The following is an 11,899-nucleotide window of genomic DNA, read 5'->3' as shown; positions in this document are numbered from 1 at the left end:
AGAACACCAGCCACATCCAAAGGTAGACTGGTTCAAATTATGGAGGCTCAGCATTCTCCCTGGTTGCAAGTCATGTTTTTCAGGGCCAATTTGAGTGGTCACTAAATGAAAGGGTGTAAGTTGAAGACTACCTGTAAACTTTTCTACCCCCCCCCCCGCCCCCACCAAATAAAAAATGAATAAGGATACTGAATGCTTTGCTGGTCGCTTCCAGCTACCACAAGGCACCGGTCCCAGGCCATCACAACGGCACGCTGGCGGCTGTGCTGTCGCGTACACCTGCCCCATTAAGAAGACAGAATAGCAGAATAATAGGGTTGAAAGGGACCTTGGAGGTCATCTAATCCAACCCCCTGCTCAGGTAGGAAACCCTATACCATTTCGGACAAATGGCTGTCCAGTCTCTTCTTAAAAACTTCCAGTATTGGAGCATTCACTGCTTCTGGAGGCAGGTTGTTAATAATAATAATAAAGTTGGAAGGGATCTTGGTGGTCATCTAGTCCAACCCCCTGCTCAGGCAGGAAACTCTATACATTCAGACAAATGGCTGTCCAGTCTCTTCTTCAAAACTCCCAGTGTTGGAGCATTCACTGCTTCTGGAGGCAGGTTGTTCCACTGATTAATTGTTCTCACTGTCAGGAAGTTTCTCCTTAGTTCTAGGTTGCTTCTCTCCTTGCTTAGTTTCCATCCGTTGCTTCTCGTCCTGCCTTCTTCAGGGGCTTTGGAGAATAGGTTGGTTTTAGGGAAAGGCGGAAGAAGGGGTTCGGGGTTTGGGGGTGCTTACCAGGCCATCTGCTTGGGACAGGATCGGTAGTCGCAAGTGAACTCAGCCATTTTTTCCTGGTGGGAAGCAGAAGAAAAAGAGGAATAGATGCCATCTGGCCAGCTAATCGAACAAAATGGCCGACTTTTCACCCCACTTGGGGTGTCTAAAGCTGGCTAACTGGGGACTTCTGGGAATTGAAGTCCTCGTATGCTGGCAGGGAATTCTGGGAGTTTAAATCCAGCCATGCTGGCGGGGGAATTCCTGGAGTTTAAATCCAGCCATGCTGGGAGGAATTCTGGGAACTAAGATCCATCCATAGTGGCAGGGGAATTCTGGAAGTTTAAATCCATCCACGCTGGAGGAGGAATTCTGGGAGTTTAAATCCACCCATGCTGGCGGGGGAATTCTGGGAACTAAGATCCATCCATAGTGGCAGGGGAATTCTGGGAGTTTAAATCCACCCATGCTGGCAGGGAATTCTGGGAGCTTGAATCTCACCTTTAAGTTGGACCGCCCCATCCAGACGTAGCCGGTGTCGGTGAAGAGGGCCAAGAACCGGTGGTTGAACGACACGGCCATCCTGAGGAAGGAGCCGGCCTGCGGGCTGAGCCAAGGCAGGGTCTACGGAAAGGAAAGGAGACCACCAGTTAAAGTCAAGTCCATACTGCCCTTCCACAGATTGACCGATCCTCTCACAGTGCAGGGAGTTGACCTACGACCACAGTTGGGCCCACAATGTGGTCGTTAAGCGGGTCACACCCAAACTGATGACCTTTCTGTGGTGGACATTAAGTCCGCTTTCCCCATTGACGTGGCTTCTTGGGAGCCCTCTGGAAAGGTCACGGAGGGGGATCACGTGACCCCAGGAGGCTGCAACTGCCACGTATACATGTTGGTTGCCAAGCACTCACGTGACCATCGAGATGTTGTGACGGTTGTGAAATGTGAGGACCAGGGGTAAAGACAAATGGTTTCCCTGTCTCTTCTTAAAAGTCTCCAGTGATGGAGCACTCATGACTTCGAGGGGCAAGCGGTTCCACTGGTTAATTGTTCTCACTGTACGAAATTTCTCCTTAATTTCAGATTGCTTCTCCCCTGGATTAGTTTCCATTAATTGTCTCATTAATTGTCCATTTTTTAAAGAGGAATAGAATAGAACAGAACAGAATAGAATGATAAGAATAGAATAGAATAGAATAGAATAGAATAGAATAGAATAGAATAGAATAGAATAGAATAAACATTGGAATAGAGAAGAGAAGAGAAGAATCATAAGAACAGAACAGAATAGAATAAATGATAATAGAACAGAATGGAGAATAGAATAGAATAGAATAGAATAGAACAGAACAGAATAATGATAATAGAATAGAACAGAATGGAGAATAGAATAGAATAGAATAGAATAATGATAATAGAATAGAACAGAATGGAGAATAGAATAGAATAGAACAGAACAGAACAGAACAGAACAGAATAAATATTGGAATATAGAATAGAATAGAATAGAATAGAATAGAATAGAATAGAATAGAATAGAATAGAATAGAATAAAATAGAATAGAATAGAATAGAATAAATATTGGAATATAGAATAGAATAGAATAGAATAGAATAGAATAATGATAATAGTATAGAACAGAATGGAGAATAGAATAGAATAGAATAGAATAGAATAATGATAATAGAATAGAACACAATGGAGAATAGAATAGAATAGAATAATGATAATAGAATAGAACAGAATGGAGAATAGAATAGAATAGAACAGAACAGAACAGAACAGAACAGAATAAATATTGGAATATAGAATAGAATAGAATAGAATAGAATAGAATAGAATAGAATAGAATAGAATAGAATAGAATAGAATAGAACAGAATAAATATTGGAATATAGAATAGAATAGAATATAATAGAATAGAATAGAATAGAATATAGAATAGAATATGAAATAGAATAGAACATAGAATAGCATAGAATAGCATAGCATAGAATAAATATTGGAATATAGAATAGAATAAATATTGGAATATAGAATAGAATAGAATATAGAATAGCATAGCATAGCATAGCATAGCATAGCATAGAGCTGGAAGGGACCTTGGAGGTCTTCTAGTCTAGCCCCCTGCTCAAGCAGGAGAACATATACACTATCTCAGACAAGTGACTGTCTTCAGGTGCTTTTGACCCCCCCTCCTCTTCTTTCTGGCAGCCCCTCAAATGCACGTTGCACGAGAAAAAACTCTGATGCCCAACTTCTGGCTACAAACCATGGCTTAGCCAGTCAAGACATCTTGCAGAAAAACCAACAATTTCACACCGAAAGGAATTTGTCCCACGCACCACCGGGATGCAGGAGGCGTCGTCCAGAAAGTACAACTCTTGACCGACAGCCAGCAGAACGTTGGTGACCCTGTTTTGGCACAGGACCGTCCAGCAGGAGGGGGGACCTTGAAGACCTGGCCGGAGAGGGGGAAAAAAAAGAGGTCATCCATCTGAACTTTGGGGCAAGAAGAAATGCTGAACTCTAACCTGGATACCGACGTGTGTGTGTGTGTGTGTGTGTGTGTGTGTGTGTGTGTGTGTGTGTTTAAAACATCTCACAAGGAAGTCAGGAGAGAGGGCAGTCCTCGGCTGACGGCCACAGTTTGGAGCCCAAAATTTCCATTGCTAAGCGAGATCGTTGTTAAGCGGGGTTTTGCTTCATTTTGCGACCAGGGTTGTTAAGTGAATCTGGCTCTCTCTCCTGCCCCCCCCCCATTGACTTCGTTGGTCAGAAAGTCGCAAAAGGGGAGACTCTGCAACCGTCATAAATGCGAGTCAGTTGCCAAGCATCCGAATTTGAATCACATGACCGTGGGGCAGGCTGCAATGGTCGTTAAATGGAGAAAACAGTCCCAAGTCCCTTTTTTCGGTGCCGTTGTAACTTGGAACGGTCACTAAACGAACCATCGTAAGTTGAGGACTGCACCCTCCCTTGCAAATCGCATTTTGCAACTCCAGCTTGCAAGGGTCACTTCGACTCAGACTTCTGAACCATGAGGTCTAGAAACCTGAGACATCCTTTTGTACGGAGCGTTGAAAGTCCCATCTCAGGAAAATGCAGCGAGTCCTCGACCTACAAAAGTTCATTTAGTGACCGTTCAAAGTTACAACGGCACTGAAAAAAGGGACTTATGACCGTTATTCACACTTACGACCGTCATGGCGTCCCCCAAGGTCACGTGATCAAAAGTCAGACGCTTGGCGACCGACTCGCATTTATGACGGCTGCAGCGTCCCGGGGTCACGTGATCACCTTTTTGCGACTTTCTAATGAGCAAAGTCAAGATGGAAGCTGTGATGCTCACTTAACTGCTGCAGGAATTCACTTAACAACGGAGCTAAGAGAGGTCGTAAAACGGGGCAAAGCTTGCTTAACAAATGTTTCCCTTAGCGACAGGAATGTTGGGCTCCACTGCGGCCGCTACTCAAGGACTACCTGTACAGGGAACCCCAGTCAGTTTCTCTCCCTGGGACGGTGTTTTGTACAAAAGGAAGCCTTGGGTTTCTAGACCTCATGGTTCAGGAGTCTGAATCCCATTAGCAGCGACCCGGGAAGCTCTGAGGAGGTGAGTTAGGACGATGGAGCCCTACCTGGCACTATGGGAAGTTTGCGTAGCTTCATGTTGTAGATGTTGTTGGCCAGGCTGAACCTGTGTTGGAGGGCAGACAGGAGGGCCAAGCCGGTGCCGTACGTTGTGTAGAATATCCTGGCCTCCAACACCCGCTCCTGCACCACGTCCTGAGGGAGGAGAGAGAAAGAGTGACCTTCACGGAACCTCTGGGGAAGATTCTCCATCGTCCCAGTCAGGAACTGTCCCAAAAATGTTTTTCCAAAAAGCAACTGGACTTTTTTGAAGACGTTTCGCTTCTCATCCAAGAAGCTTCTTCGGTTCTGACTGAATGGTGGAGGATGAAGAGATTTACATTTACATGAGCCGAGGTGGCGCAGCAGTTCGAGTGCAGTACTGCAGGCCACTTTAGCTGACTGTGTTCAGCAGGTCAGCGGTTCAAATCTCACCGGCTCAAGGTTGACTCAGCCTTCCATCCTTCCGGGGTAGGTAAAATGAGGACCCAAATTGTTGGGGGCAATGTAAATATATATATATATATATATATATATATTGCTTACTGGTGTACACCACTTAGAGAGTGCTTGCACTTAAAGCGGTATATAAGTCTCATAAATAAACAAACAAATAAATAAATAAATAAATAAATAAATAAAATCTTTCAGTCATCTGGTTATTAGTACTCTCTCTGAGAGTCGTTGAGGCCACCTGGAGGTTTGTCTGTGTCCCCAGGGTCACCAGAGTGGGCAAATGGGTGTGGAGCCTTCTTGGAACTGCTGAAAGGGCTGTGTTGTAGACTGGTGATGGGTGGTGTCATGCTACCCCCCCCCCCCGTTGAGCACGGGCTGCTCAAATTTTAACATAGATGGCCTCTTTGACCCCACTTTCAAACCAGTGGTCCTCTCGCTCCAAAATGTGCACTTTGCTGTCATAATAATAGTAGTAGTAGTAGTAGTAGTAGTAGTAGTAGTAGTAGTAGTAGTAGTAGTGTTGGAAGGGATCTTGGAGGTCATCTAGACCAACCCCCTGCTCAGGCAGGAAACCCTATACCATTTCAGACAAATGGCTGTCCAGTCAGTAAATGAACTGTTGTAAGTTGAGGACTGCCTGTATTTTTCCACTGGTCCCAATCTGGACAGCCATTTGATGGAAATGGTTTAGGATTTCCTGCCTGAACAGCGGGTTGCAATAGATGACCTCCAAGGTCCCTTCCAACATCATCATCATTATCTTCTCTCACTTCTGCCCATAACAACAACAACAACAAAGTTGGAAGGGACCTTGGAGGTCTTCTAGTCCAACCCCCTGCTCAGGCAGGAAACCCTATACCATTTCAGACAAATGGATGTCCAGTCAGTAAATGAACTCCTTAAAAACTTCCAGTGTTGGAGCATTCACAGCTTCTGGAGGCAAGGAGTTCCACGTATTTATAGTTCCAGGTTGATTCTCACTTTGATTAATTTCCATCCATTGCTTCTTGTCCTGCCTTTGGGTGTTTTGGAGAAGAGCTTGACTCCCTCTTCTTTGGGGCAGCCCCTGAGATACTGGAAGGCTGCTATCCTGTCCCCCCTCGTCCTTCTCTTCATTAAACTAGACATTCCCAATTCCAGCAGCCTTTCCTCATATGCTTTAGCCTCCAGTCCCCTGATCCTCTTTGTTGCTCTTCTCTTCTGTTCTTCACAGAGTATTTTGTTTAAAAAAAAAAAACCTAGCAACTTTAGAGGGGTGGACTTCAACTCCCAGAATTCTCTAGCCGGCTCTGCGTGATAGCTGATCCTCGACTTACAACCGAGCCCAAATTTCCCATTCTACCGCGGACTCCAAGTCTCCCTACAGTTAACCCTGGTTTATAACAAAAGTCCAAAGGACTCAATCTGAGTTCACATGCCATGTGAAGCCCTGTCGTTCTCGGAGGCTTCGCATGTGCTCAGAGGCCAGACGATCGTGACTCGAACCCAGCTCAACCACCACCCTCCATTTTGGGGGTCACTTACGTTGTTCATGGTGACCTTTTTCTTGAATTCGCCAAAAAGGCTGTGGAGAAGGACGATGCCATTCTCCTGGATGCTGAGCAGGTCCTCGTTGGTGGTCCAGCCCAGGAACATGGCTGGAGAATCCTTCCACTGTCGGCAAAGAGATGGAGACGCTTGAAGACGGCTCGACCACAAGTCCCATCAACCCCAGCAGGTTCCAGGACTCTGCTTTCTGGCTGTCTCTTAAGGCTTCGGCCTTGGTTAGCTTTGGTTCATATATTCCCCTCCCTTCATCCACGGAAGCGTGCCCTGCGACTGCAACTACAACTCCCAGTATCCCCAGCCACAAGCCTCACCCTTTTGTTCTGTCTAGAATCTGCAAAGCTTGACGGACTACATCTCCCATCCTGCCTAACAACGGTCTGAGTTGGTTTAGAACAGGAGTAGGCAACCTTGGCTCTCTTATGACTCAGTGGACTTCAACTCCCAGAATTCCTGAGCCAGCAGGGCTCAGCTTGGAAACCTCTTTTCCCTCAGCATGGCTGGCTCAGGAATTCTGGGAGTTAAAGTCCACCAGTCATAAAAGAGCCAAGGTGGCCTACCCCTGGCCTCGGCCTAGGCTGCTTTATGACTCGTGGACTTCAACTCCCAGAATTCCTGAGCCAGCATGGCTCAGCTTGGAAACCTCTTCCTTTTCCCTCAGCATGGCTGGCTCAGGAATTCTGGGAGTTGAAGTCCATGAGTCATAAAAGAGCCAAGGTGGCCTACCTCTGGCCTAGGCTTAGGCCGCTTTCTGACTCATGGACTTCAACTCCCAGAATTCCTGAGCCAGCATAGGGGAACTATGGCCTCCTCATGACTTGGGGAGTTCAACTCCCAGAATTCCTCAGCCAGCATGGCTCAGCTTGGAAACCTCTCCCTTTCCCCTCAGTGTGGCTAGCTCAGGAATTCCGGGAGTTGAAGTCCACCAGTCATAAAAGAGCCAAGGTGGCCTACCTCTGGCCTAGGCCTAGGCCACTTTCTGACTCGTGGACTTCCTCCCAGAATTCATGAGCCAGCATGGGGGAACTATGGCCCCTTCACGGCTTGGGGATTTCAACTCCCAGAATTCCTGAGCCAGCAGGCTCAGCTTGGAAACCTTTCCCTTTCCCCTCAGCGTGGCTGGCTCAGGAATTCTGGGAGTTGAAGTCCACCAGTCATAAAAGAGTCAAGGTTGCCTAGCCATGGTTTAGAACTGTGTTTTTCAAAGCTTGGCAACTTGTAAGACCTGCGGATTTCAACTCCCAGAATTCAAATTCTGGGAGTTGAAGTCCGCAGGTCTTAAAAAGCGCCAAGCTTGAAAAACACTGGTGTAGCATGACAGGAAGTCCTCGGCTTACAACCACAGTTGTTGCTAAGCAAAACATTTGTTGAAGTGAGTGTTGCTCCATTTTATGATGTTTCTTGCCACAGTTGTTAAGTGAGTTACTGCAGTTGGTAACATGGCTGTTAAGGGAATTCTGGGGACGCTGCGACCGTCATAAATATGAGTCAGTTGCCAAAGGTCGGAATTTTGATCACATGACCACGGCGATGGTGCGACGGTCGTTAAGCGTGAAAAATGTTCATAAGTCACTTTTTTCAGTGCCGTTGTTAACTCTGAATGGCCAGTAAACGAACAGTCGTAAGTCCAGGACTAACCTGTACAGGGGGTTACAACGCTCCTTCCATTTCAAGCCGCATTTTGCAGCTCAGAACTCCCCGTGTCACCTCTGTGTAAGATTCGGACTCCTGAACCATGGAGTCTAGAAACCTGAGACTTCCCTTTTGTACGAAACATTGAAAAAGTCCCATCTCGGGAAAGACAGCGAGTGCTCGGTTTACGACAGTTCAGTTTAGTGACCATTTGAAGTTGCAGCGGTCCTGAAAAAAGGACCGTTTTTCACACCTACGAATGTTGTAGCGTCCCTGTTTCCCCCCCACTGACTTTGCTTGTCACAAGGTGGCAAAAGAGGATCCCGTGACACACACGCACCCCCGTGACACCGCGACCGTCATAAATATGAGTCAGTTGCCGGGTGTCAGAATTTTGATCCCATGACCATGGGGACGCTGCAACAGAGTGTGGAAAAAGACCATCGGTCCCTTTTTTCAGTGCCGTTTTAACTTTGGACGGTCACTAAGCAGACTGTTGCACGTCGAGGTGTCAAGGTATTGAACCTTGCTGCTCAAGGTTCTCCTGGTTCCTCGCTGTTTCCAGACGGCCTTGTGGAGCTAAGACTGAACGCGTTTCAGCATAGATGGCCGCCACAAAATTGTACATTGGCTCCCAGCTGGCCTGGGCCAGGGCCAAGGCAGCAGGGGCCGTTCCCTCACTGTTTCCAGGATGGCTTCGCGGGCCGCATGAAACCACTTCACGGGCCGCATCCAGCCCCCGGGCCTAGTGTTTGACATGTCTGGTTTAAAGCAACAGCGTAATCTCCTCCTTCTTGTTAAAGCAATCTCATTGTTTATTTATTTCGCAGCACAAATCTGGCACAGTTGATTTTTATTATCACCCCCGGGCCTTGTGTTTGACATGTCTGCCATAGACCATTCCCTGACTTCTTCCTCCTTCCTCTTCCTCCTCCTCCTCCTCTTCCTCCTCCAGGCGTTGAAGAAACGGCCAGGCTTCTCAAAGATTTTACACATTAAGGTGGAATCCGTTTGACACATCTGTTGTAGACAGTGTTTAAGATAAACCACCATTTACTATAGACCACTCCTGGGTTATCTCACGCAGTAAGACTGCGCACGCTCAGACACGAGGACCGCCTGTAACTGACCCTTGGGTCTTACTCACCACAACGCTGGCCAGCTGGATCCCAGAAGCAGAGTAGATCTCTAGAAGAGGCCGGGAGCTGGGCGATTTCTCTCTCTTGTTTTTCATCAGGGCTAGACAGTAAAAAAAAAGAGAGGAAGAACACACAAACATACACACATCCGATTGCAAATTGAGAGAATTTGGGAAGTCAGACGTGCCGGGGTTAAACATGGGTTGGGTGGATTTAGACCTTGAGAGATAGCTTGCCAGCTTCTGATGCTTCCTTAATTGATAAGTAATTTGAGACTCTTAATTGGGAAAGTCCTGGGGATTCCTGCCTGAGCAAGGGGTTGGACTAGAAGACCTCTAAGATCCCTTCCAACTCTGTTATTCTATTCCTGTTCCTGTTCCTGTTTCTATTCTATTCTATTCTATTCTATTCTATTCTATTCTATTCTATTCTATTCTATTCTATTCTATGTTCTATTATATATTCTATATTCTATTCTATTCTATTTTCTATTCTATATTCTATATTCTATTCTATTCTATTTTCTATTCTATATTCTATATTCTACTCTATTCTATTCTATACATTCTATTCTATTCTGCTCTATTCTATTTTCTATTCTATATTCTATTCTAATTCTATTTTGTATTCTATTTTCTATTCTATTCTATTCTATTCTATTCTATTCTACTCTATTCTATTTTCTATTCCATATTCTATTCTATTCTAATTCTATTCTATTTTCTATTCTATTCTATTCTAATTCTATTCTATTTTCTATTCTATTCTGTACTCTATTCTATTCTAATTCTATTCTATTCTATTTTCTATTCTATATTCTATTCTACTCTATTCTATTCTAATTCTATTCTATTCTATTTTCTATTCTATATTCTATTCTACTCTACTCTGTTCTATTCTATTCTATATTCTATCCTGTTCTACTCTATTCTTTCTATTCTATATTCTATTCTATTTTCTATTCTATATTCTATTCTATTCTAGTTCTATTCTATTTTCTATTCTATTCTATTCTATTCTATTCTATTCTGTATTCTATTCTATCCTATCCTATCCTATCCTGCATTGTATCCGGCGTTCCGTTCCATTCTATTCCATTATTTCTATTTCTATCTCTCTTGCTTTGGGCCAACCAACAGATTAGGGTTCCTCCCCACCCCAGATTAAAACTCAGATCAGGCCAGCCCAGTGGTTCTCAAATAGTGGGGCGGGCCCCCCAGGGGGGGCGCAAGGCTCCGTAAAGGGGGGCTCATTTGACCTCGGCAAATACTGTCATATTGGACACACGTGACACACACAAAGGACCCGATTGGATAGACAGTCACGCGGGGGGGGGGCGCGAAATGTTTTCTTCTTCGTAGGGGGGGCATGACAGAAAATAATTGAGAACCACTGGGCCAGCCTGGCAAGTTTAACACAAGCTTTTAGCAACTTTATAGAGGGGTGGACTTCAACTCCCAGGATTCCCTAGCTGGCTCTAGCCGAAAAGGACGGTCACGTACCGATGGGACCCCCGTAAGGGGCGGCAGCCACCAAATAATCCCGCAGATCTTCCTTCAAATTCCAGCTCATGCTGTAAAGTTCCAGTTTCCTAGAAAGGGGGAGGAAGTATTTATTTTATTTATTGATCAAATTGATTTGCCTCCCATCTCATACCCAACAACTTTGGGCCGCTTACAATATACATTAACTAAATTAAGAATATATTCTTAAAAATATATATATATATAATTTAGCTTTCATCAATCTGTCCTGTGCCACGAACCACGCGTAAAATGCAACGGCCTTTTAAGCCAGCCCCAAAACAACAGTGCAATCAAAAGGGAAATAATTCCGAAAAAAAAAGAGATTCCTGTTAAAAATGCAGGCAGAATTTCCACAAGTACTTTGGGGGGGGGGGTGTCTGCAAAAGGCTTTAGCACCCCCTAACCATGGGGATCCTAGCCTGCTTGAGGAGTTGCACTGCCATGTTGATCATCCTCCCCCTCTGGCTGGGGAGGATGGGCTTTGCAATGCAAAGCTGTTAAAAAAAAAAAATGCCCTAGGCAAAGCAAGTGAGTTGTTTTGGGTTTAAAATATTTGTGACAACCCCCCCCCCAATAAGCATCATTTTGCAGAGGATTGGGTATCATACATACATACATACATGCATGCATACATACATACATTGGGGGTGTTTGGAAAAAAAGGGGGTGCCTGTTATGGGGGAAGCCTCAGGGGCACGGCAGGAAGAAAAGCCCAGGGGCTTTACTTGGGGGGGGTGGGGGTCTGAAAAAGAAAGCCCACTGACCGATAATAGGCGGATTCCCCCAGGGGATCCCAATTGGCGGTGTAGCAATCCATCGGGTCGAACTGGAGGACCTGGGGCGCTCAGCCGCTCTCCTTGCTGCTCCCGAGCACTTCCGCCCTCACTTCCCGGCCTAGGTAAGCGGAAGGGAGGAAGCGGCCGTCGCCATGTTGAGCGAGGGCAGCTCCAGAACCCCTCCCCGCGGCGTGGCTCGCGGCCGCCCTCTAGAGGGGAGAGGAAGCACGGCGGCTTGCTTTTCAAAGGGGGGGAAAAAAATCTCACCTCCGCCGTTTCAGGATCAATCATAAAAAAAAACCACCGGGCAGTCCTCGACTTACGACCACAATGGAGCCCCCCCACCCCATTAGAAATGACTAGGCAAAACATTCAATACAAACCGGAGACATTACTGTTAGGAATACTAGAGAAAAATGTAAATAAA

At 45.7% G+C, this 11,899-nt stretch overlaps 1 protein-coding gene across 1 annotated transcript in view; it reads right to left on the bottom strand.

Moving 5' to 3' along the window:
* VPS16 (VPS16 core subunit of CORVET and HOPS complexes) overlaps positions 1-11,614 on the bottom strand; it is a 32,249-nt gene extending 20,635 nt beyond the window's left edge. Inside the window, exons 1-9 of the mRNA XM_039368843.1 lie at positions 11,461-11,614; positions 10,673-10,761; positions 9,179-9,270; positions 6,379-6,507; positions 4,407-4,554; positions 3,114-3,229; positions 1,266-1,388; positions 786-841; positions 190-279 (exon numbers count right to left, since the gene is read on the bottom strand). Of these exons, the coding sequence (XP_039224777.1) occupies positions 190-279; positions 786-841; positions 1,266-1,388; positions 3,114-3,229; positions 4,407-4,554; positions 6,379-6,507; positions 9,179-9,270; positions 10,673-10,761; positions 11,461-11,513 (896 nt within the window). The 5' untranslated portion in view covers positions 11,514-11,614. The remainder of the gene's footprint in view (positions 1-189; positions 280-785; positions 842-1,265; positions 1,389-3,113; positions 3,230-4,406; positions 4,555-6,378; positions 6,508-9,178; positions 9,271-10,672; positions 10,762-11,460) is intronic.
* Between the last annotated feature and the right edge of the window lie 285 nt (positions 11,615-11,899).

This window comes from Crotalus tigris, unplaced genomic scaffold, assembly GCF_016545835.1.
Source record: "Crotalus tigris isolate CLP2741 ecotype Arizona unplaced genomic scaffold, ASM1654583v1 scf7180000020941.558017, whole genome shotgun sequence".
Taxonomy (NCBI): Eukaryota; Metazoa; Chordata; class Lepidosauria; order Squamata; family Viperidae; genus Crotalus; species Crotalus tigris.
This window is presented reverse-complemented; position numbering and strand designations above follow the sequence as displayed.